Source organism: Enhydra lutris, unplaced genomic scaffold (genome assembly GCF_002288905.1).
Source record: "Enhydra lutris kenyoni isolate GAN:26980312 unplaced genomic scaffold, ASM228890v2 scaffoldscaffold24, whole genome shotgun sequence".
Lineage (NCBI taxonomy): Eukaryota > Metazoa > Chordata > Mammalia > Carnivora > Mustelidae > Enhydra > Enhydra lutris.
This window is the reverse complement of record NW_019154108.1, coordinates 137,604-152,265: the sequence shown is the minus strand read 5'-3', so window position 1 is coordinate 152,265 and position 14,662 is coordinate 137,604. Positions and strand designations below refer to the sequence as shown.

At 51.2% G+C, this 14,662-nt stretch overlaps 1 protein-coding gene across 2 annotated transcripts in view; it reads right to left on the bottom strand.

Moving 5' to 3' along the window:
* The window catches only part of LOC111150742 (myelin protein zero like 1), a 51,173-nt gene extending 38,462 nt beyond the window's left edge, over positions 1 to 12,711 (bottom strand). Inside the window, exon 1 of one of the 2 annotated variants that reach the window (XM_022508321.1) lies at positions 12,471 to 12,711. In XM_022508321.1, the coding sequence (XP_022364029.1) occupies positions 12,471 to 12,711 (241 nt within the window). Of the gene's footprint in view, positions 1 to 11,997; positions 12,164 to 12,470 lie in introns of those variants that run through there. The other variant, XM_022508322.1, reaches the window with a different exon arrangement.
* Positions 12,712 to 14,662: the final 1,951 nt, after the last annotated feature.

Sequence of the window (14,662 nt, the reverse complement as noted above, 5' to 3'; positions counted from 1 at the left end):
GTCCCAACTGTCTTACCCTTTGCTAAAGGGAAAAACCACCTTAGCTTGACAAGAGGATTCTGGGAGTCTTCTTCAGCCTGTGAAAGTCCTTCCGGACACTTCCCTTTGTGCTTACATCCCCAGCCCCACGAAGTTTAAAACCGGCCCTTCCTCACGGCCCCGGTGCTGCTCTTCCTGCGCAATGGTCCTGTCCCCAGGCTTCAAAACAACCATCCTTTTGCACCCAAGATGTCTCAAGCATTCTTTCTTGGCCCTGGACTCTGAACCCTACCACTTCAAACCACATCACTGCCCTGGAGAGAAAGCTGTCTCAGACTGCTTGGGCTTCATGACCACAGCCATTAGAGTCACTCGCTGAACATCCTTTGAGCTGATCCCATTTTCCCTGGGCAGTCTTGGGAGGGCAGTCTGCCTTGCACGGGGAGAAGAACGTCACCAACCGGACCCACTTGCCCATCCTAGCCCCCAGCATTCATCATGTTCACTGTGAGGTAGTAAGCCAACACCAAGCTCTGGCTGGGCATCATGCCCTGAGGGCTTGGTGAGTTTCCCCTAAGCCCTATCACTGTCAAATCCAGTGTCTGGACTCCTTGCATCTTCAAGTCCCAAGGCCTAGGCAGACCTGCCTTCTTATTTTCACGGCTTTCTGCTCTAAGGTTTATAGTTCCCACCTGGGTTTTGGTTTAACAGTTCACCAGGTATCTTCTAAACACTTACCACGTTCTAGGCACTGTGCTAAGTGTTGGAGACCTAGAGATTTCTAAGACACAGTTTCTGCATGTGGAGAGGCAATCCCATAAAAAGTTAATTTCAGGGGCGCCTGCGTGGCTCAGTCGGTTAAGGGTCTGCCTTTGCCTCAGGTCATGATCTCAGGGTCCCAGAATCGACCCCCCGTGGGATCGAACCCCCATGGCAGGCTCCCTGCTCAGCGGGAAGTCTGCTTCTCCCTCTGCCTCTGCCCCTTCCCCCAACCCCCTGTGCGCTTTCTCTCAAATAAATAAAATCTTTAAAAAAATAAACAAAAATAATTTTATGTAAAGTGACAGAGAGGAAGCTTAGACGCAGGCTACTTGGCTTTCGCTGGGGGTATCTGCTAGATATGAGCACTGCAGACAGGCCAAAGGGGTTAGGCAGGTACATAAATACGAAGGGTACCTGGGCAGGAGAGTGCATGTATCATACAGAAAACCAGGAAGACAAAACTAGCAACATGCAGAATCGTGCAAATAATCAACGAAGTGCAAGGAAGGGGACGGCAGGGGTTGGGGACAGGACATGAGTCAAGCTGAGGACCTGAGCTCATCCTAGAGGGAACAGGGATGGAGGGTTTTGGCACAGGAGTGGCACGATTACACCTGCCCGTGAATGATCCCTCTGGCAGCAGCTGGGAGGGAGACCTGAGGGGAACATGCAGCATCAGGTGACCAATGAGGAGGCTCCTACAGTAACCCGGACTTCAAATGACTGGAGCTTGTCCAAGCACAATGGAAAGGAAGGGGCAGATTCAGAAACAGAAGGGAAACACTGGCAAGACTGATTTAAATCCACAGCGTGTGAGGGAAAGGGAGGATTCTGAGATGATGCTCAAGTGCTCGTCTTGGGTGACTGAGGGAAAGGCAAAGGGGACAGCAGGAAACAGGGAGAACAATGGTGGGGGGTAGAGTGGAGGCTCAGCGTAGGAAACAACAGATACATGGAGTTGAGTTTCCAACAAACAAAGTTTGGGGTACGTCTGGACATTGTAATGGACACGGACAGTGGGGAAGAGTCTGCAGTTCAGAGTGATGGAGACCTATTTAGGAGTCACCGTTTACAAACCCTTACTGAATGCCTAGATCTAATGAATATGGGTTTGGTAAAAAGAACAAAAGTGGAGACGATCACTGACCAGGAGCACACGGTAAGACGACCAGAGGGCTGCGCGCAGAACCTAAGGGAAACCAATGGTGGGGCTTAGCAGACTGGGAGGAGCGATGGGAACCAGAAGTCACGTCACAAAGACAAAGCGAGTAAGATCGGAATTGTTAACAATGTCAAGGAAAGAAAGAAGTCCAGAAAGAGAAGGTCTGGAACGGGTCACTGGATTTGGCAATATCAGGTGGCCTTTATCGAAGTGTGGCCACAGTCAGACACCACCGACTTGAGAGGGGAAGAGGAAGTGTTAAAGTAGAGAAAAGAACAGAACTGCTTCCCGTCAGGGGAAGTCAGCAACTGGAGATATGGTTTCTTTTTGAATTCATTATTGGTGTGACGGTTAATGTCATGTATCATCTTGGCTTTCAACATTCATCAAAGTCATGAATATGATGATACTGGTTGGCTGTTCCTAATGTCACTACATAAGGTGGGGAAAGGGACATATGAGCTCAGGGATTCCAATGCCAAATTCAAGTGCTGAATAAATGGCCAGAAAACTTATCCGTCTATCCTAAAAGAGACCCTTATCTCCTTTAGCCACAGAGCTGAGACTGCTGAGCCTCGTCCTGAGCGCGGCTGAGTGACAAAGCAAACCGAATTCCCAACCGCAGGCGACATCTACTGTTAAAGGGAAGACGCTGATCAGGAAGGAACAGACCCTGAAAGCTGGGGACCTGAGGAAGGTGGAGATGCCGAACCCCTGAACACTGAGCAGTCTTCTCTGCCGGAAAAACAACGCCTCCACTCCTGTCCGAGGAGACTACCAGTGCTTTGCCCAAACCGAGGAAACTGGGACGCCCTCTCCTGAGGCAGTCTCCCTGAGGGACACTGCTAATTCTCCTCAGGACCTACTCCACCACTCGTCTGTGCTCCCAGGGTCCTGGGATCGGCCCTGCGCCGGGCTCCCTGCGCAGCGGGAAGTCTGCTTCTCCCTCTCTCTGACAAATAAGTAAGACCTTAAATAAATAGTCATAAAAACAGAAAGTCACATCCCCTCAATTCCCAGACTTGAGCCAGTTTATAACCCAGAACCCCTCAATAATGGGGGGACAGGTCCAAACCAACATAAATTAAGAAAAGAATTTGAATGAAGCCACTTCAGTGGCAAACCATTGACTTGATGTACCAAAAACATTTAAAGAACTAAAAATGTATTTTGTAGTTCTTAGTATTTACAAGAGTAGAAAAAAATGTCAGAGAGATGATACTACACAGGCCCACAACCTCTCATCGAATCCCCTTGGTGTCAGATGTGTTTCAGATGTAGAATTTTCCAGATTAAAACAAAAATCAATATAATGCATACACTTTCTATCATCTACCAGCCTCAGCAGGGTCCAAGGCAGCATCCCACAATCAAACACGTGAATACTTCTGTAGTGAAACACAGGATTAATCACACCAAGTGGGATCATGACTAAAAATAGTCTCTCCTTAGTACAGCTCAAATTTTACACCACAGGCGTTTGTTATCAAACGTAGGGGGAAAGTTTCAGCTTTCAGAGATGTGGGAATTTGAAATCACGGATCAGAGGCTGGCCCTATGACGTGAAATGAGGACGAGAAACGGGCCCTCGGCATGTTCTGTTGGGAGCTCCGTGTGCTCGGCCTGGTTAGTCAGTACCACCTCTGCTTACGGTCAGGACGCACTCTCATTTCGCTACGGTGTAAAACTTAGCAACCCTCACCAGTTCTCCCACTCTCACAGTCACCAGGGGGAAAAGAAACTGAACTCTGCAGAGCTGAGGGTGGCTAAGAGCCAGTGCCCACAGCGTACGAGCCCAAGGCTTGACCTCCGGCTCGCGGCGGGCAGCAAAGTGGCCGAGCTTTGGAGCCTCTGCCGGGGGGTCAGGGGGCCCGGCAAAGGTGCCGGCAAGGAAGGAGCCTCCGGTGCGAAGACCCAGAGCCCGTGTGGACATCCTGCGGGCGAGCCTGCCGGAAGTCTGCACGTAGACTGACCTGCACAGCCTCCAGGGGAGGACACAACCCAAGCAGAAAGGTAAGGCTCAGTGGCGTGGTCCCTAGGTCGTGCCTCCTGACGAGGGGGCAAGGGGCCTTTCCGAGCCTAGCGTGATGTCAGATGCACGGTTAAACGGAGTCATGCGGTGTCCCGGGCAGATCAGTGTAAGAGTGAAAAGAATCTAGAAAAACCACAGCATTACCAATCCCTGTGGGGCAGTCGGAGCACTGGGGGCTCAGAGTCTGCCGCTAGCAAGGATGCCTCCAACACGGCAGCTGTCTCCACAGCAGTCGGCAGGGATCCAGCCACCACAGTTCTTGCACAAACGTTACCATGAAGGGAAGGAGCCTGGACACCGCGGGGCAGAAGAAAGACTCTCTGTAAACATTTCAGATATGCCAAAAGCCTCCTAAAAAGTGGCTGGACCCTGAAGGAGAAATTCCGCAATACGGCAGAGAGGCTGCGTATAGATGCTTTGAGTCCCAGCTCTATCATATATTAGATATGTGACCTTGGACAAGTTACACAACCTACCAGATTCTTAGCTTCCTCATCTGTAAAATTCAGAAAAATAGTGATTATTGGGCGCCTGGGTGGCTGGCTTCGGCTTAGGTCATGACCCCAGGCTGCTGGGATCGAGGCCTGCTTCTGCCTCTCCCACTCCCCCTGCTTGTGTTTCCTCGCTCTCTGCATCTCTGTCAAATAAATAAAATCTTTAAAAAAGAAAAATAGTGATTGTCACACAGAATGGTCAATGAGATAAGGCATGTAAGTTGCTTAGTAGAGGCTTAGCACATAGGAAGCACTCAGCCAATGAGGGCAGAGCACAATAAATACATGAAACTGGTTTTATATCCGGATTTCTTTCTTTCCTTTTTTTTAAAGATTTTGTTTATTTGACAGATAGAGACAGAGGGAACACAAGCAGGGGGACTGGGAGAGGGAGAAGCAGGTTTCTTACTGAGCAGGGAGCCCGACGCAGGTTCTATCCCAGGACCCTGGGACCACAACCCGAGCCAAAGGCAGACGCTTAACGACTGAGCCACCCTGCCATCTCTATATCCCAATTTCTAAGGGCTAAGAAACAGGAACTATACCTGACAGAAGACACACACAGGATCCGTATCTGTATCTATACAGGCAGATATAGTATCAGTTAATTAACTCAAAATTTCTCCTTCCTTATATACTCACTCTCTCTCTGCCATTCTTGGCCATTTAGGAGATCTCAAATATTTGCGTCTTAACACATTTTTCTCTTAGGAAATGGAGTCCTTTACTGGTGTTTCTGAGCAACACCCTTTGAAGAAGAATATTTAGCAAATAGAACCTCGATGTGACTGGAGAGGGAGTAACTGTAAAATACCGTCTGGTACAGGGTCATATAAAGTTCTCCCTGAAGCTTAGTCTATGATATAGCACCTTCGCTTTTTTTAGGTGCTATCTGGAAAAGCACAAGATTATTTTAAAGTGACATAATTCAACACTGTGCTCCTTAATGTTTGACCATTTCTTAATTTTGATAAAAACATTTTTTTCGTGTTTTTAAATTGCACATAATGAATTCCCCAGATTCCAAAGTAGAGTATCAGGGATCCTAGCATAAACAATATCCAGTGCAAATGCATCTGAGTTCCTTCAGTTGGTTACAGTCTGATACTAACAAAGCTCGAGTCATGGATTCCAATCTATACGGCAATTATGCACAATAATAAGTAGCTCGGGCTCAACAAAGATACAGCGCATTTCTAAATTCAATGAGCGACCCTAACAACTGGTGCGGTACATCCCAGCTGTCGGACCAGCACGGCGGGGTCTTGAACAACACCGAATGGAACGGCACAGGTCCACTTAGACACGGGTTATTTTTTTTTTTTTTAAGATTTTATTTATTTATTTGACAGACAGATCACAAGTAGGCAGAGAGGCAGGCAGAGGTGGGGAGGGAATTCTCCCCACGGAGCAGAGAGCCCGACGTGGGGCTCGATCCGAGGACCACAAGATCATAACTTGAGCCGAAGGCAGAGGCTCAACCCACTGAGCCACCCAGGTGCCCCCAAAGTTCACAATTTCTAAAGAAGACTCTAAGCTTCAAAGATAGATGGATAAAAAAATTACTGAAGGAGAATTTATTAATGAAAGCATCCTACGTTTCTTGATAAAGACTTAATGGGACCAATGAAAAACTGTAAGTGAATAAAAAATTCAGCAGCCACATGTAGTCAAAAAGATATTGAATAAGTAGGTTCCAGGGCAAAGATACAAAGACAATTAAATTTCTCATTTTAGGCACTATGAATGGTCCCAAAGCCAACTGCTCTCTGTCCTCTTATGGCAGCTGAAATCCCAAGGACTGTGGTCTGGACTCTAGGGCATTTCTAGTATCAAGCACTTGGCAAAATGAGTGGGAAAAAAAGGAAAATCACTCAAGATACATGAAAGCTTCCTATTTCATCAGCCGTAGGGACCAAGACCTGGGGCCATATGATACTTGAGACCTCAGCAGACACTTCTGGTTTTTCTAATAATTAAATTCCCTTTCATGGAGCCGAAAGACCAAACTAATCTATAATACATCCTGTCAGAGCAAATCCTTTATTTTCTCATTTCAAATGATGCCAGTGGTCATAGAGAACAAGATTAAAATCTTTGCAAGGTTTAGGTACACGTGAGATGCATGTCTTACACAGAGAATTCAAATTCTCAGATAAAAGATACAACTTAAATAAAAACACCCTTGGGGCCCTGTAGAAGATTCTAATCATCCAGGAAAAATGTGACCATGGAATCACATAAATCAGCATCAGTGGGAAGAGAAAGGAATGTGAGAAATATTTACCAGGGAGGCCAGCATTTCTAGATGGAGGGCATGCAACAATATTTTTGAAAAAAGTCTTCCCCAATCAAAGCACATTTTAAAAACTCAGTAGGAAAGATCAGCCATTAATGAAATCCCACAGTGTCTCATTTGTAAATTTAAAAAATATCTATTTTGTAATACAAATAAGTGTTCTATAGTTTTTTTTTTTTTTAATTCTGCAAAGTTTTATAACAGGTGAATCATATTTTCCTTAACAGGTGACTCATTTTCTTTAAAGTGGTGACTGCCAGGAATTTAATCGGTCCTTTACTATTCATTTTCAGTATGTGCATCATGTAGGATCCAGTCTCCCTACTGCATCCCCAGAATTAAAACGACACAGGGCACCCAACAGGTGTTCATTTAGTGCCTGTGCTCTATAAAAACACAAATCTTCATGTCATGTACTTTTCACACAGATCTCTCTTTCACTTAAGATTCGTCTTTATTTCCTCTTTTGGCAGTCTCTGAGCCTAGTGACTATCCTAGAGTAAGGGTTAAAACAAGTGATAGAATTTTTTTTTAAGGGCTAAGCTATTTTTTAATTTTCTTCAAGATTTTATTTATTTATTAGAAAGACAGAGAACAAGCAGGGAGAGGGGCAGAAGGAGAGGGAGAAGTGGCTGGGGGCAGATCCCAGAAGGCAGATGCTTAAGGACTGAGCCGCCCAGACACCCCAGGAGTGTTTGTTTTAGTATCCCAACTAGTAAATAAGAACAAAGCTGAGGGAATTAGTATTGAAATTTGTGGCTTTCTGACTGAAGAGGTAGTGTCTCAAGTCTGAATTTTGTCAACAAGCATCAAATAAAAGTCCTATTGATGAAGCACTTGAGGGCTACAACAAACATGATAAAATAATTTAAATATATAATAACTACTAATTCTGAAACCAGTAGTTGAAGTAGTTGAAGAATGTTAATTCATTGCATACATTTCTTTCTTTTTTTTTTTTTTTAAAGATTCTATTTATTTATTTGACAGAGAGAGATCACAATTAGACAGAGAGGCAGGCGGGGGGTGGGGCGGGGGGAGCAGGCTCCCTGCTGAGCAGAGAGCCTGATGTGGGGCTCGATCCCATGACCCTGAGATCATGACCTGAGCCTAAAGCAGACGCTTAACGACTGAGCCACCCAGGGCCCCTCATTGCATACATTTCTGAAGAAATATGAAATGGTACTTAAAGAGTGAAAATATCCAGATAATACATAAATTCACACTTGGGAAAAAGATTCCTTTTTTCAAGACACATTTATTGGGTACCCACCATATGCCAGGCTAATTCCTGTTTACTTTAAACTACTAACAAACTGTTATGGAGACATACCTGTGCCTCATTGCCCTTTAACAAACACTAGCGTCCATCATATCCACTGTGTTAAGCACTAGGAATATTTCTTTAATAAGTTTTTTCAAAAGATTTTACCTATTTATTTGTCAGAGAGAAAAAGAGCACAAGTAGGGGAGCAGCAGGCAGGGGGAGAAGCAGACTCGTCTCCGAGCAAGGAGCCCGACGCAGGACTCAATCCCACCATCCTGGGATCATAACCCAAGCCGAAGGCAGACGCTTAACCGACTGAGCCACCGGTGTCCCAGCACTAGGAATATTTCCATAAATAAGACAAACACTGTCTCTGTCCTGGATTCTCAGAGAGGAAAAAAGAAAAACCAAGTACTTACAAATTCCAACAAAGAAGAAAAAAAGGACCAGGAAATGGCAACAGGGAACTCCTCTGGGCAGGTGGCTGGAAGGAGGCCTCTGGAAAAGCGACATCATGCCCTCGCGGATGAGGAGGAGACAGCTCCGGGCATTCCCGGGAAAGAGCAGGAAGAGGCGGCAAGAACCGCAGGTGCGAAGGGGCGGAGCCGGGAACGAACCTCGAAGAGCAGAAGACCGCGGTGCGGCGGACCTCGGAGCACCAGGGCATGGCACAAGCGGAAGGCAGAGAGGCAGGAACCAGATCCCGCAGAGCACTGCAGCCCCCGGGCAGAAGCTCGTGCGCCATTCGGAGTGTAAGGGGAAGCCATTAAGGCTTTTTAACAGGAAAGCAAGATGATCTGATTCCATTTTCATAAAAATCATTCTTGCAGGGGCGCAGGAGGGGGGGGGGCTCAGTCGTTAAGCCTCTGCCTTCGGCTCAGGTCATGATCCCAGGGTCCTGGGATCGAGAGCCTCATCGGGCTCCCTGCTCAGTGGGAAGCCTGCTTCTCCCACTCCCACTCCCCCTGCTTGTGTTCCCTCTTTCGCTGTGTTGTCTATCAAATAAATAAATAAAATCTTAAAAAAAAAATCCTCTTAAAAAAAAAATCATTCTTGCAGTTGGGTGATTTTGATTAAAATGCTCATAGAAAAACAGTGGGTGAAACTGAAACGCATTTTGCAGATGTGGGGCTTGATGAAGGACCGGGAGGAATCGCGGGGGCGGGGGGGGGGGGGGGGGGGGGGGGGGGGGGGGGGGGGGGGGGGGGGGGGGGGGGGGGGGGGGGGGGGGGCGACCCTAGGCTCCTGGGCCGAGCAGTTAGGTGAGTGGCGGTGCCGCTTACTGAGGAGGGTGGTGCGGATTTCTGAGATCCAGTCTTCAAACACTGTGCGCGCTCCCTTCTGCTTTTTAAGATTTTTATTTATTTATTTGAGAGAGAGAGGGAGGGAGAGCACAAGCAGGCAGAGAGGCAGGCAGAGAGAGAGGGGGAAGCAGGCTCCCCGCTGAGCAGAAAGCCGGATGGGATCATGACCTGAGCCGAAGGCAGAGTCTTAACCCACGGAGCCCCCCAGGCGCCCTGTGTGTTCACGCCTACAGATGGGCTGCCAAAGACACGACAATTGCCCAACCCAGTGAACCCTCCTATTTCATCGCTTCTGACATGGTTAACCACTCCCTCTTGCTTAAAACTTCATTCCCTCTTGGGGCATCTGGGTGGCTCCATGGGGTCAAGCCTCTTTGCTCAGCAGGGGGCCTGCTCCCCCCACCCCGCCTGCCTCTCTGCCTACTTGTGATCTCTCTCTCTCTGTCAAATAAATACATAAAATCTTAAGGAAAAAAACCAAACTTCATTCCCTCTTGATTTCTAAGACGCCTCATTCTTCCAGTTCATGTACTCATCAGACCTCCTTCTCGGTTCCACGTACCCCCGGCTCTGTCCCTGGCCCTCTCTATTTCCTTCAATACACTCTCGGTGGTGACCTCATCGAAACAATCCACAGATTTAACTACTAACTACACGATACCTTCCAAATCTGTATTTCCAACCCGAACTTTCTCACCCCCAGAACCACCCATCCCCCTGTCTTCCACCCACTTCTATTAGGGTGTCTCAGCAGCACCTGAAACCCACCAAACCCAAAGGTAACTTCGTCATCACTGTTCCCTCAAGCCCACATTCATCTGTGAGAAGCCCCACTTGCCAAAAATGGGCCCAGCTTCCCTAGCCCCGAACCTGAGGGTCACCTTTCGCTCAAGCAAATCAATGTGCAAGCCCGATCCAACGTACTTTCTGACAGGTCACCAGCGTGGCCCCTTTCACAGCCCACTGCTTTAATTCACATCTCCGGTCTCCTCCTCGGGATTAAAGCCTCTGGTTTCTTCAGCCTCTCACCGCTCCAACCCATTCTTCGCGGCTCCACAGAGAAAGAAATCCTTCATCCAGCCTCACATACGGCAAACTAGGTCCTTTGTGAGTTAGTGCCTCTGGCTGGCTCTCCGGCCTCAACTGCCCCTCATCTCTCTCGCACTGTAACTCCAACCTCCCACCACACTGACCGACCGACAGGTCCATTCAGGACTCTGTTTCCACTGTTTCCTTGCCCCATGCCTACTCAGCTACGCGTGTCTTCCTCTGGTGGCCCGAGTCCAGTCTGGGAGGATGGCCCTCCTTAGGGCTCTCGCACACGGCTCTCAAAGGGGATTTCTCATCTTACCAACCGGTGCTTCTCCCACTGATGTAAATTACGGGAGGGCAGGGACTGTCCTTCCTAGAGCACTTTTGGTGCTTAATTCCTACACGGTGCTTAGTAAATGTTTGCTGGATAACTGTATCTCCACCAAACTCTGGAAGGTTTTCTATAAAAGGGGACTGCTCTCTGTGCACACCGTCCACGGCCAGAAAAGGTGACTTGGCAAGAAAAAACTTGCCATTGTCTTCCAAAATTAAGCGAACACTAGCTACTGCTTCATGAGACACCCTCCTCTCTCCACCCTCTTCCCTTACTGCGGAGCTGGGCGCGGCCCAGCTGCGTGAAGCCGTTGTTCTGACGATCTTTCACAGGAACGTCCACGAACACCCAGTTTTTCAGTTCTGCCTGCGGTGCTCAAGCCTAACGAAGACCGCCTCACGGCCGCGCCCTCAATAGCAGCGCCCACCCGTCCGTCGGAGGCACAGCATTTCTCATCACCTCATTTTTAGTCTATTTCCTAACTTGTTTGCTTAAAACACAAGGATTGGGGGCGCCTGGGTGGCTCCCTGGGTCAAGCCTCTGCCTTCGGCTCAGGTCTTGATCTCGGGGTCCTGGGATCAAGCCCCGCATCGAGCTCTCTGCTCAGCGGGGAGCCTGCGCCCCCTCCCCCTCTGCCAACTTGTGCTCTTCTCTGTCAAATAAGTAAATAAAACTAAAAACCAAAAACAGGCCTCACCACCCTGGCCGCACTGTGAACCCGTCCTCAAAGGAGACGGAGCACAGACCTGCGACCTGCGGAGGTGAGGCCTCACCCTCCCGGATCACCCCCCCGGGATCGCCGCGTGGACGAGCCTGCCCGGGTTCAGAGACCACAGGAAGGGCCGCCCCGCCGGGAAAGCCCGAGCGCAGACACTGCGACGCACCCGGCGCTTCGTGAACGAGAGAAACGGGGACGGGGGCGCGTTGGGGCCTGCGGGCGAGCCCGACTCGACCGAACCGCACCTCCGAGGCGAGACCAAACGTTCCCTCAGGCCACACAACCGCCCACAAAGGCCCCGCGCAAGGAACCCCGCGACCTTCCGCCGGCACCCACAGGCGGCGACCGCGCCACCCCGGGCCGCCCGAGCCCGAACCCCCGGAGCGGAGCCGGGGCGACCCCGGGCCACACGCGGGCAGGGCGGGCGGGAGCAAGACCGGGAGTCAGGCCCTCGCCCCGCAGCCGCAGGCCCCGGGAGCCCCCCGCCACGCCCCTCCCCCCTCGGCGCCCCCTCGGCGCCCCGCCGCGCCCTTCCCCCCGCCCCGCCGTCCGCCGCGCCCCTCCCCCCGCCCCGCCGTCCCCCCCCACCCCGCCCCGGCCGCGGCACCACTCACACAGCCCAAGCGCCGCCGCCAACAGCGACCACAGCCAGCGCCGGCGGGCAGCATCTGCCCGCCCCGCCACGACTCCCGCGGGCGCTGCCATCGTCCCCCGCCGCCGCCGCGCCCCGGGCCGCCGTCCCCACTGCGCTCCGCTCGGCTCCAGACAGCGCCGGGTCCTCGTCGCCGTCCGCGCCCGCGCCCCCGGCCCCTGCGCGCCGCGCGCCCGCCCCAGGCCCCGCCCCCGCACTCCGCTCATTGGCCTGCGCCGCGCCCTGGGGAGGACGCCATTGGAAGACACCGACTGTCCATCACCCTTCGCCCCCTCCCCGGATCCCCCCTTTTCCCCGTCCCCCCCAGGCCCCTTCTCCGCGCGCAGGAGGCCGGGCTCGGGAGGCGCTCGGTTCCAGCCGCCGGGCCTCCGCCCGCTGGGTGTCCGCCTGGGGCCCGCCGACTCCTCGGCCTCTCGGAGCTCCCGCCCCGCAGACCTCTTGGCAGCCCCCCGGCCGCGGGTCGCGCTCCCGGCGGTCCGCGCTGCGGGTTTCTCCGGGCCCCGAGGAAAAGGGGGCCGTCCGCGCACAAAGGCGGAGGAAACGGGCGCGACGGCGGGACTCGGGCGGCCGCAGGGAGCTCTGCTCCCGCCTTGCCCTGGCAGGGCCCGCCCTTCGCTCCGCTGGGAAGTCGGCGTGCGGCGAGCGGAGAGACCGCGGGCCGGGACGGCGCCTCCATCTTGCCCAAGTCTCCCCAGGCCCCCCTCTCGGCTCTCGGAGCGCTGGGGGCCGGGCACGAGGTCCCCGCGTCGGAGCCGGGCACGGGACCGCCCCCCGTCGTTGCCGGGCACGAGGCCCCTTTCGGAGCTCGGCGCTCCTTCCTGGCTTTCCGTTTGCTTGTCCGTCTGCGGACAACGCGCCCCTCGTTTGTCCATGGAAACGGGGTGGGGAAGTTCCTGAGTCTGGGGGCCTTGGCTGACTCTGCTCACGTCGGTCTCTTGGCCCCAACAGTGTCTGCCGCTCCCCGTTGCCTAATAAATGCTGGGGATGCTCAGTACCCCCAAAAGGCGCCGCGGGGCAGCGACAGGAGCAGGGCAAGAGCACAGTGAGAGAAGAAAAGGAAGGATCCAGGCAAGGATGTGGACCATTAGGACAAGAGAGGGGAAAGAGTATGGTGAGAAAACCCAAATGTAACCTCATTTCAGGGTTTTGTCTATAAAGTCAGTTTTAGACAAAGGGATATTTTTGCTGTTTTAGCCTGCTAGCCTTGTAAGCCAACTCATAATAACTAGCAGTAGTGAGAGAAAACTAAAAAAGCATGACAACCATTTTGCCCTGTTCTTCTCTGTAAGATCCTTATGAAGTGTGTCTGAATGTCACAGGTTGGCTAGAGGACAAATGCGTTAAGTGAATAACTATTATGTGCTGTGGATGTAGAACACCTAGACTTTATTCCCAAAAAGCACACAGGCCTCCAGGGTAGACATACAGGCACTAAATCTGTTTAAATGCTTGAAGAGAAGGAGAAACCCAAGGCCAACAGGGACATTGGTGCTCAAGGACACATGTCCTGTTACAGGCTTCTTGGAGGGTGATGATGAGGGAGCAGAAGGACTGGCTGAAGACCAAGCGTGAGCTGTCACCTGCGGCCTCTTCCCTCCCCCCACTCCTGGGGGGGACACGTGTGACATTCTTCCAGGAATCTCCCAACTATCTTAATGCCTTGCTAGTGGGGGAAAACAACCTTAGCTTGACAATGGCAAGGTGGTACCCTGTAGGTCTACTTTAACATGTAAATATCCTTTGAAACCTCCCTTTTTCCTCACTCCCCCAACCCCATAGTCTATAATCAGCCACCCCTCACAGCCCAGCTCTTTCTGCCCACGGGTCCTGTCTTGGTGCTTTAATAAACCACCATTCTGCACCAAATCGTCTCAAGAATTCTTTCTTGGTCCTCAGCTCCCGGCTCCACCCTACCCAACCTCACCTATACTCCAGAACCACATCAGTGATAAACCCCAACACACACATCTTCCTCTTGTGGGACCCACTGGTGCATGAGACATGTGGAAAAGATGCAGAAAGGATGTAGCATTCGAAGTGGACTTTATTTTTTATTTTTAAAGATCTTATTAATGCTTTTATTTGACAGAGAGAGTGAGGGAACAGAAGCAGGGGGCCTTGTAGAGAGAGAAGCAGGCTGAGCAGGGAGCCTGATGCGGGGCTCAGGACCCCTGGATCCCAGGACCCTAGGATTATGACCTGAGACGAAAGCAGATGCTTCATGACTGAGCCACCCAGGTGCCCCTGAGGTGGACTTTAGAGGATGAGTAAAGGTTCACTGGGAAAGCAACAGCAAAAGCAAATTCAGAAATGGGAAAGCAGTACCAGGTCCAAGAAATTGTGGGTAAATCTTGTGTGGTTTGGAACTTCAGAGGAGGGAGTGAAAGAGAATGCTGGAAAAGTAGGCTGTGGTGGTCTTTTGAAGAGCTTTGGGTTGTTCATTCTGTGGGCAGTAGGGACAGGTAAAAAGGGAATGACACACTCAGCTCTGTGTTTTAAAAGGTTGACCACAGCACACAGGGTCAGAAGAAAGAGGTGAAGGGGCTGGAGAGGAGGACAAGGCATGGAGAAGCATTTCAGTTGAGTGAGAGAGCGACAGGATGGGGGTCAGCTGGATGGGAAGTCTA